Below are 20,859 nucleotides of genomic sequence, written 5' to 3'. Positions count from 1 at the left end.
AGGGAGGAAGAAAGAAAAAAGCCAGGATCATGACAATATATACATTTTCCTTATTAATAGTACGGGATATTACTAGCCTTTAATATATAGCCTATATATACACACATGCACAGTTTATAAATGTATATTACCTACAATGAATATTAAATGCATACAATTTATAATGTCTTTTTATTAACAATAATACAGTATCTTAAGGATTCTAAATATTACTTTATAAATAACTATAAATATAATTAATGTAGTGTATTTGTGTGTGTGTGTGTGTGTGTGTGTGTGTGTGTGTGTGTGTGTGTGTGTGTGTGTATATATATATATATATATATATATATATATATATATATATATATATATACAGTACAGACCAAAAGTTTGGAAACATTACTTTTTTTAATGTTTTTGAAAGAAGTTTCTTCTGTTCATCAAGCCTGCATTTATTTGATCAAAAATACAGAAAAAACAGTAATATTGTGAAATATTATTACAACTTAAAATAATAGTTTTCTATTTGAATATACTTTAAAAAAAATAATTTATTCCTGTGATGCAAAGCTGAATTTTCAGCATCATTACTCCAGCCTTCAGTGTCACATGTAACATCCAGTCTATCACATGATCATTTAGAAATCATTCTAATATTCTGATTTATTATGAGTGTTGGAAACAGTTCTGCTGTCTAATATATTTGATGAATAAAAGGTTAAAAAGAACTGCATTTATTCAAAATAAAAAAAAAATTATAATAATATATATTCTTATAATATATTTTCTTTACTATCACTTTTTATCAATTGAACACATCCTTGCTGAATAAAAGTATTGATTTTATTTTAAAAAAAGAAGGAAAAAATTACTGACCCCAAATTACTGACCAGTAGTGTATATTGTTATTACAAAATATTTATATTTTAAAAACATATAGCTTCTTTTTTTTTTTTTTTTTTTTTTTTACTTTTTATTCATCAAAGTATCCTAAAAAAGTATCACATGTTCTGAAAAATATTAAGCAGCAGAACTGTTTCCAACTTTGATAATGAATCATCATATTAGAATAATTTCTAAAGGATCATGTGATAATGATCCTAAAAATTCAGCTTTGCATCACAGGAATAAATTATAATTTAAAGTATAATAAATGTAAAAACAATTATTTTAAATTGTAGTAATATATCACAATATTACATCGTTTTCTGTATTTTTGATCAAATAAATGCAGGCTTGATGAGCAGAAGAAACTTCTTTCAAAAACATTAAAAATAGTAATGTTGCCAAACTTTTGGTCTGTACTGTATACATAATAATAATAATAATTCATTACATTTATATAGCGCTTTTCTAGGCACTCAAAGCGCTTTACATAGTCTGGGGGTATCTCCTCATCCACCACCACACTGGTTGATGGGACGGCAGCCATAGTGCGCCAGAACGCCCACCACACACCAGCTTACTGGTGGAGAGGAGACAGAGTGATGAAGCCAATATTCATATATATACAAATATACAAACATACAGACACAATACATTAAGTAATAATTATTATTCTAGTTATTTTTTAAGTGATATTTTAAATTGCTTAATATTCTGTCTATATATATCATCATCATCATCATCACCATCAATGAAAATAATAGTACAGCATATTAAGCATTCTAAAATATTACTTTGTAAATAAATACAAATATGATTATTCTTAACCTGTCCTTATTGCATTTAATAAAATGGATAACTGTAGTTATGCAATGTGTAAATGAGAGGACTCACTCAAAACCTGTATTTTTATTATTTAAATTAACAGGCACAACTTACATAATTTTTTCATAAAAAAAGAGAAAAAAAGTTATCAAAACAATACCTCCTACAAGTCGCAAACCAATTTAAATAGAACCCTTCATTAACGAAAAAGAATACAACTTTTTAGATACCCAAGTCTACTTAACCAGAAGTGTGTACACTTATTGACTTCCTTTCAAATGATGACACGTGTCAATACATTTCTCATCCACCAATCACACATTCAAATTTAGCCACGTTGTCATTTCCACACATTTTCTCAGTAGTCAGGACAATTACATGTGTAACATTAAATAAACTATCCTGATATTGTGTGCAGAGGGAAGAGTCATGGCCATCTCCATTTCTTTTTGTTTTTCCTCCACCAGCACATTCACTTGGAAGTCTAAGCACACTGTACCACAGACAATGGAACAGAAGACAAGCCAACCAGGTTTGGAATATTCAAGTATTTCTGAATGGATGGCTAAAAATACATCTTTGGAGTGTATGAAGTTAATAAACAGTGTGAGATCTCACATTACTGACCAGATACCATAAGTCAAACATATACAATTGTTGGGGACAGAAAATGTTACCCCAGCCTACCAAGATAACACAAAAGCCAAACTACTGGATAATCTGTGACCATAGAAACACTCATTTTTGGAGAAATAAAATCATTTAAATTTGGAAAAAGTGCTGGATCCAAACATTATCAAATATGTGCTCTGCTATAACATCATTTGTCAATCTACATGTAGACCATGCGGCCAGGTTAATTTCACTTTTATAAGTCATATGCATCAATTTTTTGCTTTCATTTTTCCTAAACTATGTTACAGTCCTTTATAATCAAATGGAAAATATTTAGGAATATTTGTGATTTTTTTCCCCTTCCTTGAAAAAAAATCACCTGAGCCAGGCAAGTATGACCAGGATAATCAGCATCTTGACAATATATAGGTTACAGAGAATAAAACGTACCCAAGAATCAAATAAGATATACACTCTCGAACATACTGCCATTCTTCACTTTTTTCATTGCTTGAACCAAAATAAAATTTTAAAAAAAGGAAGCAAATTTTTTTTAATTGATTTTTTTTTAAAAATAGATTCACGCTTATGCCTCATAAAACAGAACATTTTTATACAAATAAAAATACAAGACAGAACGTTCTTGCCAACATTCAATAAACTGGGTTACCTACAGATCTGCTTTAATGGCAAACCTACATACAACACTGGTTCCATCCCGTATTAATTTGTAGAGGACAATATGAGTTCATGGATGGTCAAGGTTGGTTTTGATGCTCAAACAAATTATAGTCCTTACAAGCATAAATAACAATGAAACCACCATTTCGAGTGATAGCAGAACTTGAGATGAAAATAGTACCTTTCTTAAATTAAACTATTTTACAGTGGAACATCAGAAACTCGCTGAAGCAGTGCGCCATATCTTCATCAGAATGAACTGATCTTTTCTTGCATCATTTCACAGTGCATATCACTTCAGTAGGAATATAAGGAAAGAGAAGAAGCGAAGGACACTACAATCATTTCCAGATTCGTTTTGGATTTTTCATTATTTGCCCTGCTTTGCACCTATCCTTGTTATTGCACAAGACACTTGGACCTTAAAACGTACCGATGACAAAAATGAACCGGAATATGTGTGGTCCAAGACAGAAATAATCTCATTACAAATTTTTTTTTAAATTAAAATCCTGGATTCTTCCTGGATTCATCTACATTTTTCCACAGCAACCCTTAGACAGGTCTGTTTCCATCCTCTTCAAATTGATTTAAATTCTTCATCTGTTTTTATTTTTCCCAAACATGCATCCAACTGGCCACCGGTAACACAGTTGACATCATCTCTCATTTGTGGTCTGAGTCCATGCTTGTGTTTGAGTCCAAGTTTAAAGTTAAGAGACCATATGATTTCAAAAAGTGCTTTTATAATGTCAGTAGGACTTCTAAAAAGTTCATATTAACAGGTATCATCTGTGAAAAAAGGCAGATTTTAAAAAAAAATTTTTAAATGCATTTCCACAACAAATGTTTTAATTATTGCAAATTCAAATATTAGTTCTTACCATGATACCACCATTTTGTCTTCTTTGGATTTTTATTACATGTCCGTACATAAAAGGAGTTATCAGGAGGCCGCCTCTGTAAAATATATAAAGAAATAAATACATAAACTTTAATAAAAATAGACCTATTTTTACATCCACTGGCCAATTTATTAGTTACATATTTCTAATACTGGTTCGGAGATGTGCCTTAAATCTTTTCCAACTCTTCAAGTGTTGGAAACATTCCTTACAGATTTTGGTTCATATTGACATGACTGCATCACATAGTTGCTGCTGATTTGTCGGCTAATGCAAATGTCCCATTTCACCATATCCCAAAGTTGCTCTATTGGATTGAGATCTGGTGACTGTGGAGGCCATTTGAGTAAAGTGAACTCATTGTCATGGTCAAAAACCAGTATGAGATGATTTGAGCTTTGTGACGGCACATTATTGTAAAGGGACAGACACGGTCGGCAACAATGCTCATGTAGGCTGTGGGATTTAAACAATGCTCATTTGGTACTAAGAGGTCCAAAGTGTGACAAGAAATTACCAACAACACCATTACATCTCCACCAGCCTGAACCGTGGGTATAAGTCCTGATGGATCCATGCTTTCATGTTGTTTATGCCAAATTCTGACCGCCCCATCTAAATGTTGAAGCAGAAATCGAGCCTCATCAGACAAGGCAACTTTTTTCCCATTCTTCTATCTTCTTCTGGTACTGCATCATCGGCTTCAATGTTTGATGTGCTGTGCAAACCAGTTTGAACCAGTCTGCTCATTCTCCTCTGACCTCTGGCATCTACAAGGCATTTTCACCCATAGATCTGCTGCTCACTTGATATTTTCTCTTTTTCAGACCATTCTCTGTAAACCCTAGAGATGTCTTGACCATGTTTAAATGCCTAAATGCACTGTTATTGTTGTCATGTGCCTGGCTGTAACATATTTGCATTAACGTGCAAAGAACAAGTGCACCTAATAAAGTGGCCAGTGAGCATCTATTATGGAAGTTTTTTTGTTTGTTTGTTTATTTATTTGTTTGTTGGCACAAGTCTCTTATGCCTACCAAAGCAGCATTTACCACAAACTTATTGTGATATATTCTCAGAATTATAAAGTAACTGTTTTCTATTTTAATATATTTTAAAATCCAATTTATTCCTGTGATGGCAAAGATGAATTTTCAGCGGCCATTACTCCAGTCTTCAATGTTCATTATCAAGGGTTAGAAATCTTTTAGTAATATGAAATATTTTTGGAAGCTAATGTAAACTATAAAGGTACTTAAGATTGTGTGTGTGTATATATATATATATATATATATATATATATATATATAGTTACAAAATGTCAGTGTTAAGCAAGACAATAGTTAGTAAGCCATTGATTTAGAGAGGCACCAAATATGGCTGTATGATGTGGTTGATGTTTTACTATTGTAACTAATGAACAAACATATGTCTAATATGTCCCATATTAGAACCTAAATGTGCTATCTTTACATTTTCATCTGGAGTGTAACTTTAAAATCCAAAGAGATGAATTACCCAAGTTACAAAACAGACACTTACCTTCTCTTTGCAGCTAGACAGCATGCTAATAATGCTAAGACAAACGGACTGCACAGAAAGAGCTGGTGACCAGTCCTCCGTTAAGATGGACAGGCAGATATGGCCATTACTATAAATGTGGGGATGGACAGGTATATTGTCTCCTGTGAACATTACCTGTCAAAGCACAACATAAACATGTTTTCAGCCATCTCATCTGTTTTTTTTTTCTCAGAATTGCAAGATTTAAACCTGCAGAAGCTCGATTCTGCCAAGGAATAAAAGAGGTAAATTCTCTGAATTGCACATTTTTAAAAAAATTCTCAATTCTTCAAAGATTTTCTCAATTAATAATCAGAAATGTGTAATGAAAGTCACAATTACTTTATTTTTTTCCCAAAGAAGAAATGAGCTTCCATACAATATTGTCAATAATAGTCATGCTATGAATTATAACAGAAATGTTGGCCTGTTCCTTATAAAGCTATCATAAAAATCCAAGGGACTTTCTATTTATTGCATGAGTGACGTGATGTGTGGCGTCCCTCTGCATTTAACCCATCCAAGTGCACACACACAGCAGTGAGTAGTGAACAAACACACAGACACTCTCTTTTAGGAGCTTTTATGGTGCTCTTTGTCTTTTTTAGAGCTTGACATCTCCAGTCCCCATCCACTTTCATGTGGAAAAGAGCAGTGCGGGCATTCTTCAAAACGTCTCCTTTTGTTTTTCACAGAACAAAGAAAGTCATGTGGATTTGGAACAACATGAGGGTGAATAAATGATGACAGAACTTTAATTCTGGGGTGAACTATCCCTGTTATTCATAAGCCAGTGCTTAGTCCTCACAATTGGCATGAGGCTGCTAGATTATGAGGTAGACACAGAGACAGCTGGCTGAATGAGAAGCCGGCGCCAGATCCGGACTTACATGAGGAAAAGCACATGGCCAGAGGGGAAAAAATAGCCAGTGTTTCACCTCCGACTGAATGCCCTTAATGCTCACAAACTCTGCTAGGGCCACTTCAGCAACTAAAAAGGTTATTTATCAGTCACCATTAAGTGCTTTCCGGTTTTATCACATTTAAAGCTCCTTAGACTAAAATACATAAACTTACATAGAGGGACTGATATGTAAAATAAGATCAGAACTGATCCTCTCAAATGTGGCCTTTAAATCTGCAGTCTACGAGCTCAAAATGCCCTTGTGCGCATTGATCCTATTATTTTAGATGACCCTTAAAAGTTCATCTGGCCGCTACAAATTAACATTAAAAATTGTCCAGCCATTCACGTTTCAATTCAAGTTGAATTTTATGCAAATGAGCAGCAATGTTACTGTGAGCAATCACACTTGTTTATCTGCCTACGTACGGAGATATAATAAAATGATCTATGGAAAACCATCTCAGTGTTGTTATCGAAAATCAAAAATATATATAAAGCTGCAATAGAATAAAATATAATACTGATGAAAAACAAACCAAGCTAAAATTTTCAAATGCTTGGAGTTTAAAAGTTTTAAAAGTTGAAGTTTACTAACTTTACTGAACAAAGTTTACTTAATTACTAACAGAAAAATAATATTTAATATTATAATATTTCAAGGACAAAAACTAATGCAAGTGTCAAAAGCACATTCAAAATTAAACAAATTAAGCAGAAACTCAAAATATAAAAATAAATGCTAATTCAAAATATTAAGCACTATAATAATGTAAAATTAATACTAAAATAAGAAATTTGGCTTTTAAAAAAAAAAAAAAATCTCTCTCACTCACTCACTCAAAAAAATAAATAAAACACAAATAAATAAATTTAAAAAAAAACACTCATTCTTATCAATACTGCTAATAAATAAACATTCTAAAAACAATATAAATACATAGTTTTATTGGTTATGAAATAGTTAATAAATAATATTTTGACCTACCTGAGGTGAGTCAAAGGGATAACGACTACTAAATTTAAAAAGAAGCTGAAATTTCTCCCCCTCATAAAGAGTACCAGAGGCTCCTTCCATATCCACAATCCATCTGTAAAATTAAAAAGAAATTATAATGAAGCATTTTGATTGACTAAATGATCTTTTAAACTATGCAAAAGTTGCATACATATTGGCAACAAAGTAAATCACTGAGAAAAACAGTACTACTCTTCTGCCAGCCAGCAGAGAGTTTCACTTCAGCCATAAAAGGCTGAAAAATGAGGAGAGAGACAGAAAGTAGCAAGATAAGCAATAAAAGACAGACAACAGCCATTAAATATCCAGAACTAGAGACATAGAGGGTGATACAAATTTGGTTAGATTAATAAGCTTCAGTTTTTGGGAACAGAAATACCAACCTATTATATATAAAAGGTAATTTATTATGATGTCGACAAGGTGGCCGAAAACAAAACTGCATTTGCTTGTAGATGAACAATTTAAAATGCTGTACATCAATTAATTCCTCATCTCTACAGTAAAGTCAGATTAGATAAACAAACTAAAAATATTAAGAGCATAACCATATTTAATTAATCTATCACACGTTAATGTTAATTTTGTTAAGATTTGTTTTAAGTTATAAGTCTAGTATTCTGCTCACTAAGGCTGAATTTATTTGATCAAAAATACAGTAAAAAAATTATATATATTGTTATACTTTGGAAATATTATTATAATTCAAAAGAACTGTGTTCTATTTAAATATATTTTGAAAGGTAATTTAATCTTGTTTTAACAAGGCTAAAACAGCATCATATGATCCTTCAGAAATCATTCTGATTTGCTGCTCATTTCTTCTTATTATAAAAGCTGAAAACAGTTTTAGTTTAGATTACAATCGATTCAACTTTATTGTCACTGCACATGTAAGGTACAAGGCAATGAAATGCAGTTAGCATCTAACCAGAAGTGCAATAAGCAGTAAGTACAGAATATACAAGGTCAATATGTACAAAAACTTTACAGATAAGTATTATGGACATAATTTACAGATTTTAAATACCATCAGCATGATATACAGATAGGTGTACTATGACCATACTACAGTCGTGGCCAAAAGTTTTGAGAATTACATAAATATTAGTTTTCAAAAAGTTTGCTGCGAAACTGCTTTTAGATCTTTGTTTCAGTTGTTTCTGTGATGTACTGAAATATAATTACAAGCACTTCATACGTTTCAAAGGCTTTTATCGACAATTACATGACATTTATGCAAAGAGTCAGTATTTGCAGTGTTGGCCCTTCTTTTTCAGGACCTCTGCAATTCGACTGGGCATGCTCTCAATCAACGTCTGGGCCAAATCCTCACTGATAGCAACCCATTCTTTCATAATCACTTCTTGGAGTTTGTCAGAATTAGTGGGTTTTTGTTTGTCCACCCGCCTCTTGAGGATTGACCACAAGTTCTCAATGGGATTAAGATCTGGGGAGTTTCCAGGCCATGGACCCAAAATTTCAACATTCTGGTCCCCGAGCCACTTAGTTATCACTTTTGCCTTATGGCACGGTGCTCCATCGTGCTGGAAAATGCATTGTTCTTCACCAAACTGTTGTTGGATTGTTGGAAGAAGTTGCTGTTGGAGGGTGTTTTGGTACCATTCTTTATTCATGGCTGTGTTTTTGGGCAGAATTGTGAGTGAGCCCACTCCCTTGGATGAGAAGCAACCCCACACATGAATGGTGTCAGGATGCTTTACTGTTGGCATGACACAGGACTGATGGTAGTGCTCACCTTTTCTTCTCCGGACAAGCCTTTTTCCAGATGCCCCAAACAATCGAAAAGGGGCTTCATCGAAAAATATGACCTTGCCCCAGTCCTCAGCAGTCCATTCACTATACTTTCTGCAGAAGATCAATCTGTCCCTGATGTTTTTTTTGGAGAGAAGTGGCTTCTTTGCTGCCCTTCTTGACACCAGGCCATCTTCCAAAAGTCTTGGCCTCACTGTGCGTGCAGATGCGTTCACACCTGCCTGCTGCCATTCCTGAGCAAGCTCTGCACTGGTGGCACTCCGATCCCGCAGCTGAATCCTCTTTAGGAGACGATCCTGGCGCTTGCTGGACTTTCTTGGACGTCCTGAAGCCTTCTTTACAAGAATTGAACCTCTTTCCTTGAAGTTCTTGATGATCCTATAAATTGTTGATTTAGGTGCAATCTTAGTAGACACAATATCCTTGAGTGTGAAGCCATTTTTATGCAATGCAATGATGGCTGCACGTGTTTCTTTGCAGGTCACCATGGTTAACAATGGAAGAACAATGATTTCAAGCATCACCCTCCTTTTAACATGTCAAGTCTGCCATTCTAACCCAATCAGTCTGACATAATGATCTCCAGCCTTGTGCTCGTCAACATTCTCACCTGAGTTAACAAGACGATTACTGAAATGATCTAAGCAGGTCCTTTAATGACAGCAATGAAATGCAGTGGAAAGGTTTTTTTGGGATTAAGTTAATTTTCATGGCAAAGAAGGACTATGCAATTCATCTGATCACTCTTCATAACATTCTGGAGTATATGCAAATTGCTATTATAAACACTTAAGCAGCAACTTTTCCAATTTCCAATATTTATGTAATTCTCAAAACTTTTGGCCACGACTGTACACAGATGGATTATATAAAAGTGTATGTACACTATAGGTAGAACTATGAACATATGAACATCATTTACACTTTTGCAATGGACAGTAAAGTGCATAGAAAATATTTCAGTGTGCAAGTGGATTACTCAATTGTGCAAAACAGTTGTGCAGCTTAATATTTTTGTGGAAACTATGATATATTACCGTTCGGGGCAAGTAAGTTTTGAAAAAAAAAATTCATAAAATCTTTACATTTTCTATTAGATTTCTATTTCAAATCAATCCTGCTTTAAAAATGTTCCATTCCGTAAACAATCCTGAAGAAAAAATAAATAAAAGAATAATAATAATAATAATAATAATAATATCCACCTAAACAGCATATTAGAAACATTTCTCTGACACTGAAGATTGGAATAATAGCTGCTGAAAATTCAGCTGTCAAAACAGAAATAAATGAAAATATTACATTAAAGCAGTTCTTTTTTAAACAGAAATAATATTTTCACAATATTACTGATTTATTGCATCTTCAGTAAATAAATAAATAAATAAAAGAAAGAAAGCAGGGGGGTATTCCAGAAAGCAGGTTATGTGACATACCCGGGTATGTTTAAGAGTAAGTAAATGGATAACCTCAACTTTCGGTTCCAAAAACGGAGGTAACTTTCAGGTTATGTTAGTTGTCATAGCAACTCACTCTCTGAACATAACCTGCTCCAGAGCAGGTTATGATCCACGATTAGTTCACTTCAGCGAGCCTTCAGTGGGCGTGACAGATACCGCACAACATTATATAATATTAGAATATGAAATATAGCCTATTATATATATATATATATATGTTAATGAGGAAGCGCTAATATAAGTAATAAATAAGGTAATATATTATTCTAATATGATTATTTCTTTTATTGGCATATATAAGAGTTATCTGTAAATTATGTATTAAGAGGTATGTATAAATTATAAAACACTATGACAAGGTAAGGTTTAACTTATATATATTTATATATTTTATTTATTATATGTTATATCTCACTGCATGGAGTGGCATTTTTCTATAATGTCTAAATTCTAAATCAAAATACATATCTGATATGACTTAATGTATAATTAGCATAAAACAAACAATATAATTCACATTCTCAAGTATTAAAGATTAAATGGAAAAAAATAAAAATGATTGCACCGCCATCAATTAGGTGGAGATATGCTCTAAGCATGTAAACAACTAATTAACAAAAGAAGAAGAAAGAAACAGCATGGCGCGTGTTTTCTTAGCGCCCGTTTCTATAGTGACTCGTCGATTCGTCGCTCTGTTGAGAATGTCTTGAGTCTTAACCAGGAACATACTCTGAGTTGAATTAACTTACTCCCAGACGAGTTTTTGGAACCACATACCTCGAGTAAGCAAGGTTTGGGGTTAATCAACCGAGAGTTCAGGTTTTAGTTCACAGTAAGTTAACCCTGCTTTCTGGAATACCCCCCAGGTGTTCAACATGGTGAACATAAGAGAGTTAAAAAATATCTATAAATGTCTTAAATATTCCAAACTTGTGACCTGTAGTGTATTACTTCACATGAGAGAAGAACCTAAGAGATTTTCTAGAGTAAGAGTTTATATTTCGGTTAAACCTCAACCATATAGCATATTTGACAAATCTGCATCAGAGAGCCTACTGTATAAAAAAAAAAAAAAACCTTGATGGACAGCAAGGAGCACAAAGACTGATTAGTTCAGGACAAACACGTCTGTCAAGATGTTAAACCCGTAACACATGCCTGACAGTTCTTTAACAAAAATATGTACCAAAACAAAGGCAAAAAGCTGCTACCATATAAAAATGGAAACCTACTGACCAGAGTTTTATAAAAGAAATGCTATGTTTATTACCCATGGCTGTCAAAATTTAGCTCTTTAAAACTGAGTAATTATGTCAGTGATTTATTCTCATTACTGCCGCACAGAAAGATATAAACACATACAGTATGTGAAGACAACTCCACACGCCACGGAGCGCACGATTCAGCTCAGCAATCCTTTCTGGAACAATATGATGTGACAGTTTTTCCCCATAAAAGAGTGCTAGATATTTCCAGACACGGATATGACCACATGCACGGGCCAAAAAGAGGTCCGTAAGGTTCGTTACAGCTATACTACCCTCTCAAGCTCACCTGACAACTTTAATTTTTGATTAGTCTGAGCAGACATACTATACATCGTCGGGCAGAGCAGCCTTACAAATGACACCAATTGGGAAAGGTTTGCTTTAAAACGGATAACATTTCAAAACACAATGCCCACAATGGGCGGGAGTTCTCCATGCCTGACATGATGATAATGAAGTATAAATAACAGACAACAATATGTTATAAAAAAAAAAAAAAAAAAAAGAATGAGTCATTGCACTTTTAAATCATTTCCGTGACAGTCCCTGACACAGGAGGACCTGAGAAAGCTAGCATGTTAATAAGTACATCGTGATCACACACACACGGGTATGGGATTAAATGAAGAGTCGGGAAGTGACGGTCTTACTCTGTAATGGTGTTCAGTACACTCTTCTCATTTAGCTTCATTCCAGGGGGCGGATCATTCTGCAAGGCTAGCAGTTCCTTCTGTAACCTTTTCTGTAGAGAGATAGAAAAGGTATTAAAGAAAGAAAGAAAATAACTTTTTAAAAGATATATAAATACATAAATACATATATATATATATATATATATATATATATATATATATATATATATATATATACACACACACACACACACACACAGACAGATAAAGTAATAAACACACAGATAGTTTAATCTTAATATAGTAATATGCAGATGATAAAAGGATATGGGGGTACTTAGCATTAAAAAAAAGTTTAAAACCTCTTAATATAACGAATATAACAGAATAAAACAAGTCTACACATTTTACATTATTCACATTAAGTCGTATGATATACATCCGTACATTTAAATTCAGAACAGTATTCAAAATAATGTTATGACTTACATATTTGAATCCAAATACATCATCTGAATCATACATTCATTTGAATATTTATACCAATATGAGTTGTGGCGCAACAAACATTGCATGTATTTTGTCATTACTAATATACGTATTCAGCACAAAACAGTGACTCGTATATTAATTCAGTTAAATTTAAACTATAACTCCAAAAGTCCTATCAAATGTCCAAATAACCTTGCAAAGCTGGAGAAAAATAAGTAAACACAATGTTAGTAGGATTTCAAGCCACTCAGGCTCAAACTTGTGATATTTCCAGAAATAAGCCATCGATTGTACTCATCGCGTTGCCCGGTGTTTGCGGTGAATCGGGAGTTTTGCTCGCCAGCTGTTGCTTTCAAACACCGATGATAATTCTCACCCTGACAGCTCAGGAGCAGCGAGCAGGACAAGTTATGATTTCAGAAATAACGCAACAATATTAGATCCCTTAATTAGGCGTATCCAAACAAACACTATTTACACGATCAGAGACGACACACTCGACACTTGATCGATGAGTGATTGACAGATTAAACAGAGCTAGATGTCAGCTGTGATCTTACCTGCATCGACGCCATGATGGATCCCCCTGCATCAGAGGCGCACACGCAGGGTGACTGACGTCACTAGCACGTGACACACGAGCGCTTCTGTGTTCTGATAACAGACTGATAGACCCAAAACCCCACACACTAGCCTACCTTAACACTTTTTCCCTAATTAATTAATAATAGTACAAATATAACAATTTATCAAAGTTATATTAAGTAATTAATATCTGTTATTTTTAATAAATGTAAGTATTATTTTATCATTTTGTTGGAACGACTTTCAAAGGAATTTAGCCCGTGGGGGAAAACATTGCTTTGGCGGCAATTGAAATACACGGGACAATCATGCCGAAGAGTTGTTGTGTCGTTTTCTGTACCTCAAATAAACTAACAAATTATGAAATGAAGTTCTACATCCTTCCTAATAAACATACAGAATCGGAAAGGATGACAAAATGGCTACAAGCGACTGTGAGGATGATCAAGGGGAGTTGTGGAAATCCCAAGACTAAGCATGTGTATGTGTGCAGTCGGCATTCATCACAGGCAGGCTACGTAAACATTGTGTTCATTATTAACGCTGTCAAAACTGTGTAAGGTTGTTTAAGAAAGTGGCATGTATATATAATTAGCCTTATCACTCTACCTTAAGCAAAACTATGTAACGTTAGCCTAGTGTCGAACATAAACCCGTTTACCCACTTAAAAAAGCGTGTGGACACGTAACAACTTAAGTTTTGTGTCAGAACTTTAACACTTTCATTCATAAATTCACCCCGTCTGTGTTTGCGAAACGATTGAATCGCGGAATCCAGTCAAAAATAGAACTTGCTATATAAAGCAGAACGTCACGGAATTTGGCTATTTTTGAATGAATACATCTATATTAGGGCTGTAAAATGAATCAAATATCGATATGGACTTGTGTATATGAATATTAAAGTTAAAAGAGACTAAAATTGTTCTACGCGTCTCTGGGAATGAGCGCTCAGTATGTGCATTTTTGTCATTCAGATACACACGATGTTCGCAGTGTTTTCTATTAATTCATTACTCTTTCAAAAAAAGGCACAAGTTCAGAATGTTTTTTATTATTATTATTTTGGTGTTTAAATTATTAATTATTAATAATAATAGTTATAATTGTATCTATTTTGTTTAATAAATATATATTACTTTATTACTCTATTACAGATGAAGGTCACATGGGTTTATAACAACTTTAAAGATACAGATTTGTAATTATTTTTGAGTGAACAATCTTCCTTCTTAATTATTAATTAATAACTATTATTAATAATAGTTATAATAATCAATAAATATCTATACTTTTTAAATAAGTGTATTATAAAAAAATATTATTGTTTATTTTTGGGTCAGGGATAATTTTAAATTATTAATTAATAATTACGTATTATCATTAGAAATAGTTACAATAATTGTGTCTAATCTTTTAAATTAATTCTGTAACAGAAGAAAGTAAGTGGGTTTGGACAGCTTTCAACATACTTTTTTTTTTTTTTGATCACATCTTTTTATCACTGTCCTTTTTATGGTACAATCATATCATAATTTACTGTAATTTAGCACACACTACCCTAAGATCTCTTTTATCACTGTTTTGAAAATACATAGAGCTTCCCTTCACTTTGTGTTCACTTGTGTCTTGAAAGAAATGCAAGCCATTGTTTATTCTTCATGCTGTATTAATTATTAAACCAGTCAAAAACAAAGTCATAGAGATGTGACAATGATATATTTGGTTTATCCATTTTATTTTCTAGTGCGAATGACACTAGGAGAACAGCAAAAGACTTTCAAATACAAAATGATTGTAAGACATTTAAAACACTGCACACATAACACAAATCATCTAGCCATTTGAAATAACATACCAAAAAAAAAAAAAACCTCAGTGGAACCAAAAATACAAAACATTCATAAGTACACACTCATAAATCATGAGAAATATATGATGGCAAATAAATGGCAAGTAAGTCAGTCACAATATAACACATTCACCCTTCCTATTTAACAGTCTAGAAAGTTTGCAGCCATAAGCAATTCCAGGGCAATCTCAGGAGCAATGGGGAATTCTGGGATCTCTGTCGAGCTGTTGGTGAAGCGCACTTTATAAGTAAAATACATGCAGACTTTGGAGAGAACATGAGACGGGATCTCCCGGAAGTTCACCTCGTTGGTTTCATTTTCAGCAAACTGACCTAGAAGAAAAACAGGCAACTGTTAGTTAGCGCTTCCTCCTTCAGTTCAGATATATTGCTAAAATGCTTTGGAAAACAAATGATTGATGGAAGAATTCCACAATAAACAAATGCCGTTTCATAACAGCTAGACTTTGGGCATGTTTCACACTCACCAGGTCCACTCAGCATAGCCTTGATGGTGCCAGAGGTCAAAGCATGCTCTCTCTTCACAATAAACTCATGGCCATCTGAAGAGATCAGCTTCACATGCATAGCATCTGGGCCTTCACAACCACCATAAGTCCGCTCTTCAACATCTGCAAGAAAATGTCATTTGGACACTTAAGGCAAGAAGAAGCATGCAATGGAAGCTAAACAGACACATGCCTGTGAGTAAATTTATCAGGAATAAAAATGAATAACGAACTTATGAGGTGCATTAAAGGCATATGCAAAAAAACACAAAAGCTGGTCGAGATGTTACAATTTCATATTTGCAAATAAATAAAAGTCAAGTAAAGTTACAAACCCATTGTTTCACAGGCGGGGTATTTCTCCTGTAAACAACACAACAAAACAGGTTTATGATAGTGTATTACATAGGAAAAATATGAATTATATGAGAAGCAGAGACAAATAGGAAAAAACTCATAGAAATAAAACACAAAACTGTGAGATAATACTGACAGACTGACTCGAGAGGTAACGTAAACGGTTAACAAACAAAAAGGTTATCAGAAAAGCTATTTTTGTGTTTATTATCTTTTGCTGTACTTGGTATTTACATATTTGTTCTCCTATTTTACTTAAACCGTCTCATGAAAACAGATTGTTCCCATCACAACAGTAACTTAAATGGCAGATTTCCTACACAAGTTTGGAAGCGATAAATCACATTATTTTACATTTTCTACCCTAAGCAGATCTATAAATCTCATAAATCACAGCTATATTGCGGCTAATAACGGTACAACGGTCACACTTACCACGAATTAAAGGAACAAATTAAAGTAACCAAGTTTCTTGAAAACACAGACGCTGGATACAACTGAGTACTTCCGGTTCAAAATGTGGCCTATAATTAAAAGTCCTCGCCGTAAAATTCAACCAACACTAACATCTAAATGAATGATTTCATTTTTTACATTTCACACCAAGAATACGCTCAAAAGGCCCACACACATACTTCTTAGTGATTTAATTATGTATGTATTTATGTATCTACCGTGAGGAGCTCGGTAAAGGAAAACTAACTCAAAAACACAAAGTATTAAATATTCCTAAACTTTTAGGCAGCACAGCACTATTAAAATAAATACAGATATTTTTACATTATGGATCGTTGTTAATTAGCTTATATGTGCATCTAGTATAACAAAACTGTCCAGCAGATGGTGCAAATTGCACCTGTACGAGAATGAGAAACTAACATCTATATGAATTCTATAAATAATATTATTATGAAAAAAACCTTATGGTTGCATAATTCTGAGCACTCTTTCAAACTTACATCTTTATTTGACAACACTGCACAGTGAAGCTCTCATTTCCAACATCTTTACACTTTGTTGGTTATGAAATACTATTAAGTGTTACTGATACTTTCTGCTCCACTCTTACATCTTGTTTAGACACTGTTTGCCCCTTATCTTCCAGGCCAGCCCGTAACACCCCTTCTGCCCCTTGGTTATCTGATGTTCTACGCGAACACCGTTCTAAGCTTAGAGCTGCTGAAAGGGTGTGGCGCAAATCCAGAAATACTACTGACCTTAATGTGTATCAGTCACTCCTATCTTCCATCTCTGCTAATGTCTCCACTGCTAAAATGACATACTACCATAACAAAATTAACAATTCGTCTAACTCTCGCATGCTTTTTAAAACATTTTCCTAACTTCTTTATCCTCCTCCCCCTCCTGCTTCATCTCTAATAGCTGACGACTTTGCAACGTTTTTCATTAATAAAATTAAACACATTAGTGCACAATTTTCCACACCACAATCAGTCAAGTTCATATCACCAGCAAACTTACACTCATTTACATCCCTCTCTTCACTCTCTGAGGCAGAAGTCTCGAAACTCATCCTTTCTAATCACCATACAACTTGCCCGCTTGATCCTATTCCATCTCATATCCTTCAAGCCATTTCTCCTGCAGTTGTACCTGCACTCACTCACATCATCAACACATCCCTCCACACTGGTGTTTTTCCCTCATCATTTAGACAGGCACGTATAACTTCACTACTTAAAAAACCCAACCTCAATCCATCTCTTTTAGAGAACTACAGACCAGTTACCCTTCTTCCTTTCATTGCAAAAACACTTGAACGAGCTGTGTTCAACCATTTCTCACACACAACAACCTCCTTGACAGCAACCAATCTGGCTTCAGAAGTGGACATTCAACTGAGACTGCCTTGCTCTCAGTTGTTGAAGCTCTAAGACTGTAGTCTGTAGGACTGTAGGACTGTAGATCTTCAGTACTTATCCTGCTTGATCTGTCCGCTGCTTTTGACACGGTTAACCACCAGATCCTCCTATCAACCCCTACTGGCAAAAGGCATCTCAGGAACCACACTTCAATGGTTTGAGTCTTACCTATCAGATAGGTGTCCAAGTCACAACATCTAACTACTGGGGTGCCTCAGGGCTCAGTTCTTGGACCACTTCTCTTCTCTGTCTACATGGCATCATTAGGTTCTGTCATTCAGAAACAAGGCTTTTCATACCACTGCTATGCTGATGACACTCAACTCTACCTCTCATTCCATCCTGATGATCCGACGGTAGCTATTCGCATCTCAGCTTGTCTAACAGACATTTCTTGCTGGATGATGGATCATCACCTTCAACTCAACCTTGACAAGACAGAACTGCTTGTGATTCCAGCAAACCCATCGTTTCATCACAATTTCACCATCAAGTTAGGCACATCAACCATAACTCCTTCAAAAACAGCTAGAAGCCTTGGAGTTATGATTGATGATCAGCTGACTTTCTCAGACCACATTGCAAAAAATGTCCGATCCTGCAGATTTGCTTTATTCAACATCAAGAAGATCAAGCTCTTTCTTTCGGAACATGCTGCACAACTCCTTGTTCAAGCTCTTGTTCTGTCCAGGCTTGACTATTGCAATGCCCTCTTGGCAGGTCTTCCAGCCAATTCTATCAAACTTTTACAATTAATTCAGAACACGGCAGCAAGATTAATTTTTAATGAGCCAAAAAGAATACATGTCACACCTCTGTTTATCAATTTGCACTGGCTTCCAATAGCTGCTCGTATAAAATTCAATGCATTGATGTATACCAACAAAACTACCACTGGCTCTGCACCCATTTACCTAAATTTGTTACTTCAGACTTACGTGCCCTCTAGAAGCTTGCGTTCTGCAAGTGAACGTCACTTGATTGTGCCATCCCAAACAAGCACAAAGTCACTTTTACGGACTTTTAAATTAAATGTTCCCTCCTGGTGGAATGACCTCCCCAACTCTATCCGGACAGCTGAGTCCTTAGCCATCTTCAAGAATCAGCTTAAAACCCATCTCTTCCATCTTTATTTGACCCTCTAACTTTAACACTCACTATTCTAATTATATTCTTTAAAAAAAATCTAACTACCTTTCTAATCTTTTTATATTCTATTTTCTTTTCATTAATTATGCAATTGTATGTGTGTGTGTGTGTGTGTGTGTGTGTGTGTGTATGTGTAAAGACCTCTAACACTAGCTTGCTCTATTCTTTTTTTATTCTATCTGTTTTTTTTATATTATATTATTTAAAAACCCATGCTAGGTGTACTGTGTTAACCTTACCTAACTGAGACTTGTCATAGCACTTATATATCATTGCTCTTTTTGTTGTTTTTGATTGCATCCACCGTCCTCATCTGTAAGTCGCTTTGGATAAAAGCATCTGCTAAATGAATAAATGTAAATGTAATGTAAATGTAAGTGAGAATAGGTGAAGAGTTGTGAATCGCCTGTTCAAAGCAGTTGTGAAAAAACTTATTGCAGTGTTTGCAAGCCTTCTTCCCCACGACTGCTTGGAGGGTTCCGATGGTGCATCAGAGCTGCTCTCCTTTGGTTTGCTGTTTATTTTGCAGAACCTCCCCAAAGTTTGAAACGGCATCACACACACACACACACACATATATATATAGATAGATATCAGACCAGTTATTGGGCCTTGCTAGGAGCTTAATATTCACGTGTTGGACACATGTGATGCACATTGGTTTGCCTCTAGGGTATTTTCTGCATGCTCAGGGGCGCTGCACAAGATCCCGGGCCCTATGCATAGGCAGTCCTAATGGGCCCCCCTCCCCTTGAAAATATATATTCCAGACTTTTCAACGGCCCTCTCTTCCTTTGGGGCCCTGGTAATCAGTACTGGTTTTACCCCCAGTCCAGCGCCCCTGTGCATGCTGCCAGTGTTCAAAAATCACAAAACCACACCCATGAGACCGATTGGTTATTGTGTTTCTGCACACTCACACAGAACAGATTGGTTTGAATGGGTGGAATTCTTTATGCAACAATTGTTTGGTCGCATCTGGGTGCAAATCACTGACAAGCAATGACTCTTCGTTATCGTCCCCTGAAGACCAATTGCCATTTGAATTGTACAAAAAACACAACTGCTGTGTAGAACTCCCAAGTCACAACTGTATCTGAGAAGGGACTTAAAGTGTAACTAAACCCCTGCTCAGAGCCTGACTCCACCCACTGACAATATTTGAAAAATGCTGAAAAGTGGGCAGATCACAGCGGAGATAGAGGGGATGAACCTAGGGCGGGGCTGAGCGAGTGCGGCGTGAACCTGAGAGCCGCAGTGACGGATTGATAGACAGCTGCTGTCAGAGACGCTAAAATGGAGAGTGACTGTAGTGACGCAAGTAGCTTTGCAACAGAGCGATCATTTGAAGTAGAGGACTTTTCTCCCCCACTTTCACCTGAAGTGGAGGATGTCGAGGTGTCTGTTCATATCAAATCGAGCCGCTGGCTCAAACTGCGGTCTTAACTCCCGCACCGCGTCGCTTTTCAGCGCGAGCTGTGTGGAGAAGCCCATTTCCACCTCCATTGCATTGGAGAA

General features: G+C 35.1%; 2 protein-coding genes across 2 annotated transcripts; both read right to left on the bottom strand.

Moving 5' to 3' along the window:
- Window positions 1-2,899: 2,899 nt before the first annotated feature.
- LOC132124070 (probable ubiquitin-conjugating enzyme E2 W-B) lies at window positions 2,900-13,670 on the bottom strand. Its single transcript, XM_059534847.1, has 6 exons — window positions 13,567-13,670; window positions 12,533-12,624; window positions 7,349-7,451; window positions 5,436-5,591; window positions 3,873-3,948; window positions 2,900-3,780 (listed from the first exon to the last, which is right to left on the bottom strand). The coding sequence occupies exons 1-6, from the start codon at window positions 13,579-13,581 to the stop codon at window positions 3,767-3,769; spliced, it is 456 nt and encodes a 151-aa protein (XP_059390830.1). The 5' UTR covers window positions 13,582-13,670; the 3' UTR covers window positions 2,900-3,766.
- Window positions 13,671-15,310: 1,640 nt separating this feature from the next.
- Window positions 15,311-16,106, bottom strand: LOC132124141 (elongin-C-like). The gene is made up of 2 exons (XM_059534994.1): window positions 15,932-16,106; window positions 15,311-15,776 (listed from the first exon to the last, which is right to left on the bottom strand). The coding sequence occupies exons 1-2, from the start codon at window positions 16,029-16,031 to the stop codon at window positions 15,586-15,588; spliced, it is 291 nt and encodes a 96-aa protein (XP_059390977.1). The 5' UTR covers window positions 16,032-16,106; the 3' UTR covers window positions 15,311-15,585.
- Between the last annotated feature and the right edge of the window lie 4,753 nt (window positions 16,107-20,859).

Source organism: Carassius carassius, chromosome 42 (assembly GCF_963082965.1).
Source record: "Carassius carassius chromosome 42, fCarCar2.1, whole genome shotgun sequence".
Classification (NCBI taxonomy): Eukaryota; Metazoa; Chordata; class Actinopteri; order Cypriniformes; family Cyprinidae; genus Carassius; species Carassius carassius.
Note: the sequence above shows the minus strand (reverse complement) of the source record. Positions and strands in the feature narration are given on the sequence as shown.